This window comes from Phallusia mammillata, chromosome 2 (assembly GCF_965637545.1).
Source record: "Phallusia mammillata chromosome 2, kaPhaMamm4.hap1.1, whole genome shotgun sequence".
Lineage (NCBI taxonomy): Eukaryota > Metazoa > Chordata > Ascidiacea > Phlebobranchia > Ascidiidae > Phallusia > Phallusia mammillata.
The window spans coordinates 14,264,541-14,279,347 of NC_137253.1; the positions used below are offsets into that span (position 1 = coordinate 14,264,541).

At 36.9% G+C, this 14,807-nt stretch overlaps 2 protein-coding genes across 2 annotated transcripts; both read right to left on the minus strand.

Annotated features, from left to right (window-relative positions):
• Positions 1 to 3,075: 3,075 nt before the first annotated feature.
• On the minus strand, positions 3,076 to 7,040 carry LOC145213031 (dehydrogenase/reductase SDR family member 9-like). Its single transcript, XM_080081276.1, has 8 exons — positions 7,024 to 7,040; positions 6,146 to 6,233; positions 5,934 to 6,090; positions 5,707 to 5,865; positions 4,759 to 4,861; positions 4,171 to 4,334; positions 3,800 to 3,969; positions 3,076 to 3,153 (listed from the first exon to the last, which is right to left on the minus strand). Exons 1-8 carry the CDS (start codon positions 7,038 to 7,040, stop codon positions 3,076 to 3,078), a joined length of 936 nt encoding a protein of 311 aa, XP_079937402.1.
• A 3,907-nt stretch (positions 7,041 to 10,947) lies between these two features.
• On the minus strand, positions 10,948 to 14,689 carry LOC145214611 (dehydrogenase/reductase SDR family member 9-like). Its single transcript, XM_080083171.1, has 8 exons — positions 14,471 to 14,689; positions 14,366 to 14,415; positions 13,995 to 14,151; positions 13,777 to 13,935; positions 13,322 to 13,424; positions 12,734 to 12,891; positions 11,225 to 11,394; positions 10,948 to 11,109 (listed from the first exon to the last, which is right to left on the minus strand). Exons 1-8 carry the CDS (start codon positions 14,571 to 14,573, stop codon positions 11,038 to 11,040), a joined length of 972 nt encoding a protein of 323 aa, XP_079939297.1. The 5' UTR covers positions 14,574 to 14,689; the 3' UTR covers positions 10,948 to 11,037.
• Between the last annotated feature and the right edge of the window lie 118 nt (positions 14,690 to 14,807).

Consider the following 14,807-nt stretch of genomic DNA (forward strand, 5'->3'; position numbering starts at 1 on the left):
TCGAAACGTCTACACGATGTATTCTATATACACCACTACCTTGGCAGTAATGTTTATGATTAAACTACTTTTCAAGTCCGTGCATAGTGTTCCTAATTTTATGTTTTGCTTATTAGTTGTGTAGTCTTGTGTTCATATGCAAGACTTTTTTTAAAATGCTTGATTACTGATACTATCCCTTCATCAGTGATGGGGAGACTCAAGTCAAGTCCGACTCAAGTCACCTTTTTCAAAGACTTGACTCGAGTCTCAGCTGTGAAACGACTCGACTTGGACTCGTGATATTAGAGACTCGACTTGGACTCGGACTCATTATTTTACCAACAAAACAGAAATTTCTTATAATGGATAACCTGTTCGGTTGGCTTCAACCAAATAACAACAGCAATTTACTGTGCGATGCAAAGTTTTTACTTAATTTTAAGGTAACGAAGTCGCTGCTACATGCACAAACTTTCTTACGCTGGCATTAAGCATTGTACTTATTGCTTGCTTTAAGGTCCGCGAATGCAGTACATGTCAAGGCCAAGTATTCGCTTTCAAGCGATTATATTGCTGTACAAACGCTCTAGCGCATGCTGTGAAAATATTTTTGGGATTTCAAAAACTCCTCTGAAGAGATTGACGTTCTTGTTTACGCTGTTTAGTGAGTGTCAATTAACGTCTTTCATTAGAGTTGACCCAACTCTAAGAAAGGGACATTGATGGGATTTGTTCACTGTAATGAAGTTGGGTCCGTAAAAAAGTCGCGATGAACCATTCAAATGGAATAACTATCCAAACCTTTAGCCTTTCCTTGCAAAAACTTTTTGGAACATGCCTTGACGAACCGCTAATGACTTGACTTGAGACTCGACTAAAAGGACTCATTACCCAACCCTGCCCTTCATACCAAAAAATAACACAAAGTAATAATGTAAAATAAACTATTTTGTAACCTTTTTGTATTGACTTATTACTACAAAATATTAACTGCTGTGGTGCCTGAACATTTACATCTACTAACAACGGAAAGTAAATGAGAAACTTTCATGTGACAACATAACACCGAATTATGTTGGCTGGTTTGTGCCAATTAACTCATTAATTTATTCAAGCGGATCCTACACTCAGTGTTTCTTAACCTTTTTAGCGCTTGTACCCTTTGAGCTTTCATGGAATTTTTCGTACCCCCTGTCCAAAATGGCCGACGGAACTTAATAAAATTGTAATAATAAGAATTAACATAATTGTAAAAATAGGTATTTATAACTTGCATGTTGAATGCACGCATTAAAACAGTATTGTAAGTAGTACAAAACCAACCCGTTTTAGACATATAACAAAGTAACTTGTTACACATTCTTTACAAATATGCCGAAATACTGTATGATTTCACCCTGCATGCCGTACCCCCTGCTTTAGTGCTTCGTACCCCAAGGGGGTACACATACCCCTGGTTAAGAACCCCTGTCCTACACTATCTGCATTGAAGGCTTTTGAAGCAAGCCTTGTGATTTAAAATTAGATTTATTATTTTAACTAACTATTATATTTACTTGATTGTAGTAATTATTACTGTACTGTTTTAAAAACTGAACTTAATAACTTGTTTAGAGGTTATTAAAACAGAAATTTAATAAATAGTGTAGAGCAATATCACTGTACTCAAAAAGGCAATAGTTTGTCCACTACAGTTGTGTAATTAAATTCATTACCAGCAGCACGCTTTGACTTGTGTCTTGACCACTTCCTAATCATTGTTACATGTACAGCAATATTCAAATTCAAAGCTTCACACACTGTTCTCCACATCAAGTCTTTTTATTCAAAGTCAAATGAATTTCTGTATCTGATTCTGCCCCACACATTCATCGCCTGAGTGATTTTACTTCCAAACAAAATGCCTTTTTTCTTGACACCAAAATTATTTTATCACGAGTAGTAAATTTAAACCGCAATTGCGCTAAACTTGAAGAACGCCCTAACGTTTTTTTGTTGCTTACTTCGGTAAAATAAAGCGCTTGCGCAACTTTACATGCTTTTGTCTTCAAAACAGAAAAACTATTTCCGGATAGGGTGAATCCCCACAAAGGAAAAAAAGGAAAACGTCATCGGTCAAAGGTTACCCGTGGCAAAACAAATAGAAAACGTTCCGCTGTGTTCACAGGACGGAATGCTTGCTCTACAAAAAACAACCAAACTTAAATGTATTCCGGTTATAGTTATGCAAAAAAAGGTTAAACTGGTTGGTTAATGGTTATTAATAATATTGCGCAGCTATTTCCGGCTTAGTGATTGTTTTTAGTGCAATTGTGTCGCTATGTTTTCTTTCACCAAGCAAAATAAACTCAACTCATATCAGGCACCTGCTTATTTGTCTCTGACATGGCGTGCTGATTTTTGTCTATAGTTTTTGCGTCACTACGGTGTGTCTTAACTGTCTAATTGTGCATTGGTTGTCTGCCAAAAATATGGCAAGCGAGTTATATTTACTTTAAAGACATGGTATTAAACCACAGAGTGCTACTCATAACCGTTTCCACAAGCAATTTTGGTTGGAAATTTAACTCTAATTTTTTTAAAACAAAACAGCATAAAAATTTGCTTACTTTTATTTACCCTTTATGCGGGAAACGTTTGTCGCATTTTAGGCGGAACCAAGAGCACAATCCTGTTTGGACAGCGAATTCGGCAAGAAGACTCGGTGTATGGTTTTGCGCAAGAGTCAGATACCAAGTTTTTGATTTATTGCAATTTGCCATTTCGAGGCATCGGGTTGGAATGACTTATATTTTTATGCACACCACGCCTATGCTGAGATATCATTGGAAAATATTTAAATGATGTTGAGAGAGGAGTATTAAGAAGTTAGAAATGTTTGCTGAAAGTATAGCAAACAGGCATACACGGTCGCTCTGTGCATAAAACAAACGACAAAAGGGATAAGAAATACATTTTTTAAAAAAAAGAAACGAAGAACTAACAACTATAGACACTTGTACACGACATAGTGTGTGTTGTAGTCAAATAAGATTTAAGCCTATATGCACTTCAAATTAAATTGCAACGATCAAAAATGTAATCAATTTAGATTTAATAGTTTCGTTTGACAGCTTTTTTTGGCAAGAGTACGGTGTTAGTCATTTTCCGAAGTTTCCCAATCACCCACATCTGCAATAAAAAAAAAATTCAGTGTCATCGTATTTTGGGAACATGTTCACTGCATTGCGTTGCTGCTTTAGGCCTACACTGTTGTCTAAGACAGGGGTCCGCAAATAGTGGGTCGAGACCCAAATTTGGGTCGCGAGACCTTCTAGTCTGGGTCGCGAAATATTTTAATTTTTCCATGGATATGAGCATCGCATCTATAGTTTTAATGAACTTTTTTTTCAACCTCCTAATTATTATTGCATTGTTACATATGACTACGTAACTGTTACATACAGTCTATGTAACAATGCAATAAGTTAGCGTACCTGTGCAAGCAGTCATGCTTTTCTGTTACCATTTTGCAATGCGAGGTACGTTCGTTTACCTATACTGCTTTATGTGCTGAGTTTCGCTTTATTTTGTGCAAGAAAATAGCAACTGACAATGGCATCATAGCAGTCTTAGTATTGATATCTAGTTGCTTTTATTTTCCACAAACTTACATGCTAACAAAATGCTTGGATCGCGAGAATTTAGAGGAATTTTTTTAGGGTCGCGACAAAAAGTATTTGCGGACCCCTGGTCCAAGAGATCAACGACAAACGTAATGTGGAGAATCACATCGATGTTTATTGCGGAAGGAAAAAACTAAACAAACGAAACAAACCTGAATCACTATTGGGCAGAATGACAATGGAATGAAAAAGAACTTGGCTTCATTTCCGACCACATAACGACTTTTAGGGTACTTGGATAGAAGAGCATGAACTATGGTATCGGGGACCATTTGGACATTACTTGAAGCATTGCCAACAAACTTCTCGGAGTTTTTTATCTCTGTTCATAAAACATGACTGATTGAGATTGTGGATGAATAATAAAACTGCTGGAACACTAGGTACTGATGATGTTTCGAATATATGTATCCGCTTTGGGTAGCCTAATTTTTATTTCACCTGTATAGACAATTGCTTATGACAAGCTAATCAGTTTTGAAAAGACCTGACATTAATTCAGTGCCAATGTTTCTTAACGTACTTGCTTGCATATATTCTGCTCCGTAACTATCCTTTGTCTCCGCATCCAACGCCTCCCATCGTTCAGTGATTCCTCTTTTCTGGACAACTGGGTCATTTATGTTTGTTCTAACAAAAAATGGCTCAATGGCGTGAACCGAAATGTTGAACGGCTCCATCTCAAAGCTGTTTAAATCCAAGAAATTTTAGACAAAAAGACAGTGTAATACAACAAACCAAAATAAACACATACCATAGTTCAATGGTGGGGTCAGATTTTTTGTCAGCCGGTTCTATCACAAATGTCATATTTCGGATCTGTTACAAAAAGTCCATTGGCAGTAACCAGTAATGATAACCGGTTCGCTGCTCACATAAAATTTCGTGAGGCGGTTCTATAGAACCTTTGCGAACCGGCTGAATCCCACCACTGAATATATTTCTGTATGTACTTAAAGTCTTGTATAATTGTCAATGTTGACCCAGTTTGTCTATTGATTTTCTTAAGAGTAGCTTTGCATAAATTGACAGCATGTAGCAAACTGTTTGCGTTTGGGTAGTTGAAAGTTTAAACCCTTAGTCGTAAACAAATCAAACAGTATGCACCAACCACAAGCCGTCTGAAAATCCTTCTCCTGCAAACTTGGAACAATTATACGGAGAACAATTCGGAGTAAATCTTCCTGCAACGCTTGTGACGTTTACAATCCGCCCTTTGTGAGTAAAAAGACAGTACGATGAGTTTAAACTTTAATTAAACTGTCAGATACGTGATCACAAACAGAAGGTTATAACATAAGTAAAGGTAGGCTACAAACGCTATGCGCGTTTTCGGTTGCCAACCAAACAGGTGCCACCATTTAAGCACTAAAGCAGGGGTTCTTAACCTGGGGTGCACGCACCCCCAAGGGGTGCGAGAACTGTTCCTAGGGGGTGCGGGGATGCTGACCCATTAAGGTTGGTTAGGTCTATTCTATTTAAGCAATTACAGAAGGGGGAGCCAAAATTGGTTAATGATTTGAAAGGGGATGCGAAAATTGGTTGGTGATTTGAAAGGGGTGCAGCAAGGAAAAAAGGTTAAGAACCACTGCACTAAAGTGTGGTAATTATTTTAGTAGCACATATGACGCTTGCGACAGTTGTGTCCATCTTTTAAAGTTAACGAAGTTATTTCCGTTACGATCATTTTCCTAACAGGTAAGTTTATCATAAAACCCCTTGTAAGTTTTGTGTAATAGTAAGTATTTTGTTTGTTTCAGAGCGGCACAACCTAGCCCAGGGGTTAAAATATGTGTTAGGTGTTTTGATATTTAAGTTAGGTATTTTCTGTTTAACGTTTGGCTTAATAAATTTTATTTTTTACGGTTTTGGTTTATTATAGTTTATGTAGTTTATTGGGATTATAGGTCGCACAAATTTCTGCACCAAAGTTGCATAACAGCGCAGTAGTTCCTCCGCATAATAACCTATTTCATAATAACCTAAAACCCAAGCCCACCCGAAAATACGGCCTGACTGACAACTTAAGTTGGGTCAGTTATTAATATAATTAAGAAACCTTCTTTTCCTCTCTTCATCAATGGCAGAAATCTAAGAGTGGTGTCCACTGTGCCGAAAACGTTGACGTCAAAAACTTTCTTAAAATCGTCTTTGGTTGTCCACTCAAACGGCACATTCGGCGAACAGACACCGGCATTGTTCACAAGACCCCATAAAGCTGCACGACAAAAATTCGTCTAAACGTTTCCATTAATTGCCAATTTTTTATCGCTCGTGAAAATTTACCTTCGCCATTTAGGTCATCCTGAACGAATTTAGCAGCGTTCGCCACATCTTCTGGGTTTGTTACGTTGACACGAATTGCCTTCAACTTTGAACTACTTTGTTCTTGCAGGGATTTTACCGATTCTTCAAACAAGCATCCAGCGTAAACGTAAACTCCCTAAGATAGTGCACAACGAATAAAATAAAACCTATTTTTTTGTAATTACCCTTACCAGTTTGTCCAGAGTTTTGGCTAATGCCAGTCCAAACCCACTGTCGCACCCTGGAATAAAGAATAGAGATTTATATAAGGTGAAATAACTTTATAAAGTGTATAACTCCACAGCGTCTATGTAGGCCAACATAACACACCAACAGTCTGTGTACACACCAACAGCAATTGTATAAAAGTTTGCAATAAAGCTAATTTACTGCATACATACATGCTGTCTGATAATTTACTTACAGAAACAATGATTAGTAACTATGGCACTGCGTAATGGACGCAATAGTCCGATTATTATCGATAAAATCATCAACAAAAATACACTTGCCTGTGATAAAGACATGCCTTTGACAAATTCTTTCAATTCGCTGTATCGACCGATGGTATTTTTTGAAAGCAAAGACCAATAAAGCAGTTGCTATCAAATAGATCCACATAGCTAAATAGTTAATTGTAATGGTTTGGTGTACAGCGTCACACGATTTGTATTGAGTTCGAATATAAGTCCTTTATATATTTGGTCATTTGCTGCATTTGCAAACAACGATTCAAAAATATGTCCTTGATAAGCCGTAAAAAGCCAAAATTACGGTAAATCGATGTACCCAGTTCCGATTGTTTACTTGTCTGGTTTTCATAACCGCGTGTTCTATAAATCAAGCGCACGGCTGGTTTGCCTACGGTAAATCCAATTACCGAAAATATCTCTTAGACTGCGTTAGTACATAATGAATAGGGCTACAATCTATTGCGAAAGTTTCAACAATGGTGACAAAGTTTATGTCAATAGCGATTGTGAAAACGACTGCAATACAATGTATTTACCTTCAACAAGTTCTTGGCAGCTTTGCTTCTGATCAATCTTCTTTTTGTTGCTGAGCTGACTATTTGGGAGTTTCCATAGTTACCTTAGGATGTTTCAAAAATTTAAACTCAATAACGAAAAAATTACCAAACGTAAATAACTTTTCCACAAAGTCATTTTTATGACACATTAACAGCCCAAGATAATGCAGAACCTGGAGTTCAGCCTAATATGCCAAGCTGTGAATTTTCAGGAAAAGAACACTTCTGGCAAGTGGATTAGTTCTGAAAATTACTGACATAAAACGGTAAATAATATTTACCATAAAAATTAACTTTACAGCTCAAAGAACTGTCAAGTGGACACAGCACAGAACACCTTTTTTCCTTCAACATCTCTCACATTATCGCCGGTCCGCTACATATACAAACATGTTAAAAGTCACGCTATTAACAGGGCTGCTTTAAAGCTGCTTTTCACTTTTGCTATTGCGAAGGTCAAACCATGACGTCATTAGCAAACCGTGAGGTTCAAAACTTTTGTCAAGGGCGTTACGACAAATTCACTAGTTCATGGGTGATCAAGTTTTACCCACTATTAGATTTGTAATGGATTCGTTCATGTAAACAAGCCTTGTTAAACAAGGTTTATCTGCTCCAATGCCACCTTATACCCATTAGCAATTTGACAAAGTGTCTGTTAACACAGTGGTCTTCAACCTTTATTATAGGCGACCCCAATTTAAGGGAAAATGAAATCAGAATTTACATGCGACCCCATTTTTTTCAACACTGAGAAAAATGTTTTAAGTAATGCTGAACCGAAAGAACAAGTACACAAACTATACATAATTGCAAACAAATATGGCGATACAAAAGTATTACGAAAAAAGTTTTTAAGGCGTTTCATTTAAAAAAAACGGGATTAGAAAAAAATTGACATAATTGGGTATACGTTACACAAATAACTATTCACTCGTTCTGGTGTCACCTTAAATAATACAAACTTATATTGAGTCATAATACACGTTGTCCAAACCCATTGTTACGCGATAAAGGCATTTTGTGTTTTTTCACTACCACGATTTAATTGCAACATGAGGTAGCAAGCTGTACCACAAAACAAGAGCAAAAGTTGCGATCTAAAAGAACATAATATTAGTTTTATTTTCTGTAATCAATTTTAAAATGCAATAAGTTAAATTCGGCGACTTATTGCGACCCCAGAAAAAGTTTAGGCGACCCCACTTGGGGTCGTGACCCATAGGTTGACGACCACTGTGTTAACATATGACCTGAACACAAAATATTACATAAGAACGCAATTTGTGTCGTTCTATAATGTTACCAAAGGGTATTGTAAGCATAACTTCTCGTTTCCATTAATTCTTTTTTATGAATCGATGCACGTGGCAAACAAGCTTGTCCAGGAAAGGTCTTTCTGTAGCTTGTATTTCACTGCAAGAGACACTGTACTAAAATATATACAACTCCCAGTATGATCACAAAATATACAATATGACTGATCCGACAATATTACGTCCTATTTTGAGCAGATAATATGGATCAAAATGTGAGTGTACTGCCTCTTTTACCTGACTTTAGCTGGTAGATTGTGGTGGCAGTGATTCGATATTATTATTTTTTTATTGCCTGGTTTCAGTCAATTGCTACTGACGTATGCGGGTAAGACCAAAGTCTATCTATCAAACACAAGTTGTCGCACGAGAATTCATGGAGCGTGAAATGGGGCGACTTTGCACGCTTTTAACAACGCAAAGGATAGGGTTTTGGATGTTGTTTTCAATAACCTGGCTTAACGACTAAAAATTTTTTATTTCTAAATTGCCTTGCTGACAAGAAAATTTATGCGTGACGTAAAAATGACGTCATTGGTTGCTAGGCAACACACAATGTTTGCAGGAAAGCATTTTTATTGGCAATAGTTTAGCGAAAAAATTTTTCTGCATCGTTTGCTAGCAAATTTGTGAATAAAGTGTAGTAAATATAAATGATCCCGACCGTTTTCAGTAATAAAAAATGTTGACTGTACAGATATTTCAAAAACTTAGAAATATAAGTGTTAACCAAAGCAGTTTGTTTATCAAAGTTATACTTTTTAAAGTCTTTATTTAGGTTAACGGTATACTTATTTTTTTGCTACTGGAAAAAGTGCAAACCTACAGAAATTTGCAATACATTTAACAGTTCTATGATAAGATGAATAAAGTGCATATATATAAACTTGCAACTTAAAATAGTAAAAAAAGTGGTTTGGTGGCCAGTTAAGTGCACCAATATAATGAAGAAACTGGTGGATGGGTGGGCTTTTAAAAGAACAAGCCGTTGATTTCAAAGTATCCTTACTGAAGAAGAATTATCTAGTATCCCATCGCACCAAACCTGTGTAAGAAGTTGCTGTTTGGCATGGCTCCTGGCTTGCAATACCAACAGGCATATAGACTCAGAAAAAGTATAACATAAATGCCAATGTTTTATTTTGCAACAATTTTGATTAAAACAGACACAAATAATGACATAAAATAGTAATGCATAACAAGATGGAAAGACAAATAACATTCATTGATTTAAATGTAATTTTGTGACATTTTGAAGGCTGACACAGGATCTATTGGACTTCATTTAACTACTGTGTTTGAGTTTATGAAGCTTCAAAAAAACATGTCATACTGTGCAGTGTGTCTCTTAAGTTTTGACTTTTTTGATTTTATGGAATCACCAATTTTGAAAATTGCTAATAATTCTTGCATGTTATTTTATGCCCTTAATGAAATCATTTGGATTTTTTGTGATATCCTCACATAACATGTATTGTGGGAAGTATCAGCTGAAACTGAAATAAATAAAAAAAGTGCCACTTTGGATCCAAAATTTCCCACGAGACTTTTTGTGCTGTACAGGTGAATAGATTCAAGAAGATTTAACAATTTTGTTGATATTGGTTGTTTTATGCATCAATGTTAGTTGTATTTGTTTATATTGCATTTTTTCTTGTGGTTGTGTTGCATATGACAGTACACATATTCAACATGGTATATAGACCTTAATTAATGCAATAAATATTTTTATCACTAAAAAGTGTCAAATATCTTTCAAAAAAATTAAAAAAAGATTTGTGCAACACCTTTAAAGGTAGTACCAAAAGCTTTCAAAATTCAGTATGTGCTAAAAGCGTCAAAATGCAGTAAATAAACGATGACGTCACTATTACGTCATGACTTTTCTGACCTTGGAAGACCATGGTCAAACTATTTATTCCAATTTTAGATGAATATACATCACAACCTTTTTATCTTTCGGGACTTAAGTAGGCTACATGTATATCTACTGGAAAATTTACCCACTAAAACCTAATTTAAACTCTATTTCATGTTCATCAGTTCCATTTAAACATTATAAGTTGAGCGTAGTTATATTTTTATTCAAAATTTTGCAGAAATTGCAAAATCAAACACCGCAAAAGTATCCAAATTAATCATTTTATAAATCGGCCCCATAAGGCGCAATGCAAAATTCGCGCTAATTTCGCCCCATTTTCATCCCCACAACTTGTGTTTTCTATGGCGTGCGACAACTTGTGTTTTCTATGGATTTTGGGTAAGACTACTTTGATGCAATTGTGCATGAACAAGAAAAGAATTTTAGCTATTTGGTCAAGTGTGGTGTGACATATTAAAAAAACATTTGTATTTTTAAATCTTATGTGTTGCGGGCGCCTCCTTGTGGTAAAGCGAGATACACAGCTAATATTCTTTCGCCATAAAAAGGCCTTGAAAAAACAATACACGGGAAGTGGAGCAAAATGGGCAAAAAATGTGGCTGAGCTATTTCTATCAGACGAAAAAGCCCAGTCACAGAAATTCGCATCAATTATCTCACTCGTCACAAACACCACACGTGACTTCCAAGTACTGGTAACTCCTGGCGTGCCAAGCCATTGACACAACGATAATGCTAACATAATTTAAGAAAAAATATTGCCAATAAAGTGCTTGTATTTTATTGAAGTCACCTCAGAATTTAAGCAATTGCACAATAAAAACTTCATCAACAAAATTGTTTGTGGCCTTTCAACTATTTTTCAGTACAAGCCGGTTGAGGAAACTTTATTTTCTTTTGCTTACGTCGATATTCCAAAATCCAAATCTGCAAAAAGGAATTTATTTTAATGTATCATTTTCATGCATAGTTTTTTGACAAATCCTAGAGGCCAGATTGTGTTGATATTTTGCAGTTCGAAAATAGGCATCAGAATTAATACCTGAAGTTTGCACGGCAAGTACGACAGCGGCACAAAGAAATACTTGGCATCGTCACCAATGACGTATCTCTCCTTCGGGTATTTTGCCGTCAGTGCATGTGCCATCGCGTCGACGACTAGATCAAATTGTTCCGAGCTGTTGTCTGCGAAGCGCTTTCGCATTTGCAAAGCTTTAAATTGCAATTGTTAATGTCAGAGATAGATCTATAGTATTGGTAGACGTTTCAGGATTGATTGTGGGTTTCTTTTTAATTGAAATAGATCAGGGCTTCCCAAACTGGGGGTCGCGACCCCGGAAGGGGTCGCTTAACAAACTTGAGGGGTCGCAGAGAGCTGTACGAATTTCTGCAAAAAGTAATCAATACACTGGCGCGGAGTACGGGGGTGTGAGGGTGCCGCACACCCCCGGCCTTTATCTTTGTATAACGTCAAAATCGCATCTTTGTTCAAGTTACGTCGGTTTTAAAACGTTTTCAGCCAAGCGCAAACGCGCTTGTACTGACGCTATTGATCGAACAGACGTCGGTTGAAACGCAACAATTGCAATTGTTTTAAAATACCCAGGCATTTTAATGCAGCATAAACATGATATATAGAGTTACAAACGTTTAAGCATTGTTTGGCGCAATAACTTTCTCTGATAAAAAATATGCAATAAATTTCCGATTTTCAAGCAGTGTTAAATATCTGTTTTCAAAGCACTGCAACGGCCTAAACTTAGTTCAAGGTGAGCTCAGTTTAGGCGTCAACAATACACGATTTGAAACTTGTATTGCTTTTACTTTATTTTCCGCCCTAACAAATTACTTAAAACCTAAGTCGTTGTAAAACTTGCCGACTCGGTAAATCGTCCTTTACGAACGTGCGTATGTTCTCGACGCACAGCAAACGTTCAAACCACACGAAGAAATTGTGACAAGTGCCCATTTGCAAAACAATCTGTCAGAAACTAAGGCTAAAGCACGTAAAAGTTATCGGTGTTTGAACGTGTAAAGTAGTAGACTCCGAGTACCGGTAGGTTGTTTTTAGTTTTCGCTCGAATTCGGCGTTTCAATAATTACAACAAACGTTTTTTTCGCATTGTTTATCATATTATCCGTGAAGGGTCGTGAAAAATTTAAAGAGATTAAAAGGGGTCGCGATCAAAAAAGTTTGGGAAGCCCTGAAATAGATTACCCTCTAACCACGGTTCTTTGATCTAATTTTGAAATATATGTTATATTTATCAATGAAGGTCTGCTGTTCATACACTTGAACGTCTCTAATCGAACCAATGTTACAAATAACCACAGGCACTCAGCTATAATTACAATAAAGTCAGCACGGTTTTCTAAATGTGTTGGGAGACGGCTGTTTAAGTTATGGCTTCATAAGAAAGAAGTACCTCCTACAGTTACACTATGGTTATTGGTAAACTAACAACGATTTACATAACCGACCATTGATGTTAATACACGTTTTAACAACAACTATTTACAAACTATTTCTTGTATATATATTATAACGCACTTTGTTGCAAGTATTCTTCTCCGTAATCTTCTTTTATATCTTTCGGCAAAGTTTTCCATCTTTCCATGTTTTTTTCTTCCAATCCGTCATTGAAATTCGTCCTGAAGAATCCAGGCTCGATTGTGTGCACAGTAACGTTAAAAACTCGAGCTTCCTTGCTAAAAAAACAAAGACATAATTAGGCTAGTATCTGTATTTTAATGTTTTAATAGTCCTGAATTGGACATGAGATTGAAAATAGTAGGCAAAGGCAGTGGTTTCAAACTCGGTTTAGGCCAGTGGTTCTATCCTTGGGGTCACCGCAACTTGACAAATGTTATCAAGGGGTCACGGCACCAGAAAGGCCGAGAACCGCTGCTCTAAGACATGTAATTGTAAAACAATGCAAATATCGTGTGCAAAGTTACGTACGTAGGCAAGCGTATAATATGAAAAGAGCGTTGTGAGCGCGCCATGGGTTGACATAGGCGAAATACCAAAACAGCTATGAACAGTTATTTGACACCGGTTTCTGTGGCGCTATTAATGGTTCCGCTTTAGGGCCGTAGAAACACAACGTAAAACAGATATCCCCATACAATGACTTACCTCAGTCCGTCTGAAAAGCCTTCCACGCCGAACTTCGACACGACATACGGCGAAGCATTCGCAGCAAAGCGACCAAGCAGACTGGATACATTGATTATTCTCCCTGAAATTTAACATAGCCTACAATGATCAGACCCGCTCACAGAAAGTAATGTAAAAATCAGAAATGTAGAATTTGCTAAATTTCTGTTTTCCATAGATAACTGCACAATTTTCAAGGGACGATGAGAAATGAAGGTTAAGTTCAACCTTTCTTTTTAGGTTTTTGTATATAGTAGGCTAATTACCATTCCATCGCAATGACAACCACTCTTTCTCAACATAAAAGAACATGGACACATTTAATCTAAGGTGACGTCAAAATACGTTCTTATTGCAACTTGTGGTGGCACGAACGAACCAATGTGACCCTTCTATTACATAAAACCGTTTCGACACGAACGAACCAATCCAACCTTGCTTGCCCTTGCGAATCAACGGGAAGAAGTTGAGGGTTGTGTCAATTGTACCGAAAAGGTTGACCCCAAGTACGCTTTGGTAATCGTCTTTTGTGTTCCATTCGAACGAAATAACTGCATTCTGGATTCCTGCGTTGTTTACCAAACCCCATAGAGCTATAAATAAAGCAGGTTGTTTAGCCTGTATTTATCACACAAGACAAACAATCACGTACGTTTATCGCCTAAAAACTTTTTGACAAGCCGTAAAGCGTTTTTGACTTCGCTAGGTTTGGTTACGTCCATCTTAATGGCGTTTAACCTGCTGCTGCATTGTTCAGTCAGTTCCGCCGCAGCCTTATCAGACAAACATCCGGCGAAAACGTGCAGACCCTACCAATGCAAAAACCACACATAAGGTCAGCATTCAGCAATGAAGCCTTGCTCGTCAACGAATTTCATAGAACAAGTTTTCTTTGTTTTTGGCAAAGTATAGTTTACCATGCACCACATTTAGTTTTAACACACGGTGTGGCTAAAACTAGCAAAAGCCTTAAGACAGTCTTGTACCTTTGGGGTCTGGATCTGGACACAAAACATAACCTACCAATTTGTCTAGTCGTACTGCCAGCAGTCGCCCAAAGCCTCGGTCGCAACCTGTTAGGAAACAATAGTATCTGTAACTGCGCCTAAAGCTAGAAGACCAACTTACCTGTTATAAAAACATATTTTTCGTGAAGCTTTCCAATCTTTATCAGGAAGCTAACTTTGTAACAGACATACACCACGATAAGGAAACACAAAAGGTAAAACATGATCGACACGTATGTTAAATTACGGTTCCAACAAACCCTTTACTTGGTTACTTACAACATGCTTAAACTTCAGTTCTCCTAATGCTGATTGCTCATGTCAACAGTCAGCTCGTCATTCATCGCTCCATGTGTACTCAAGCGTATAAAGGAAAAAAGGGCGGCTGAACAAAAGTTTGATGTCTATTCAAAACAAATAGTATCTATTAAAATAAAATAAAAACCATTTTTATTCAA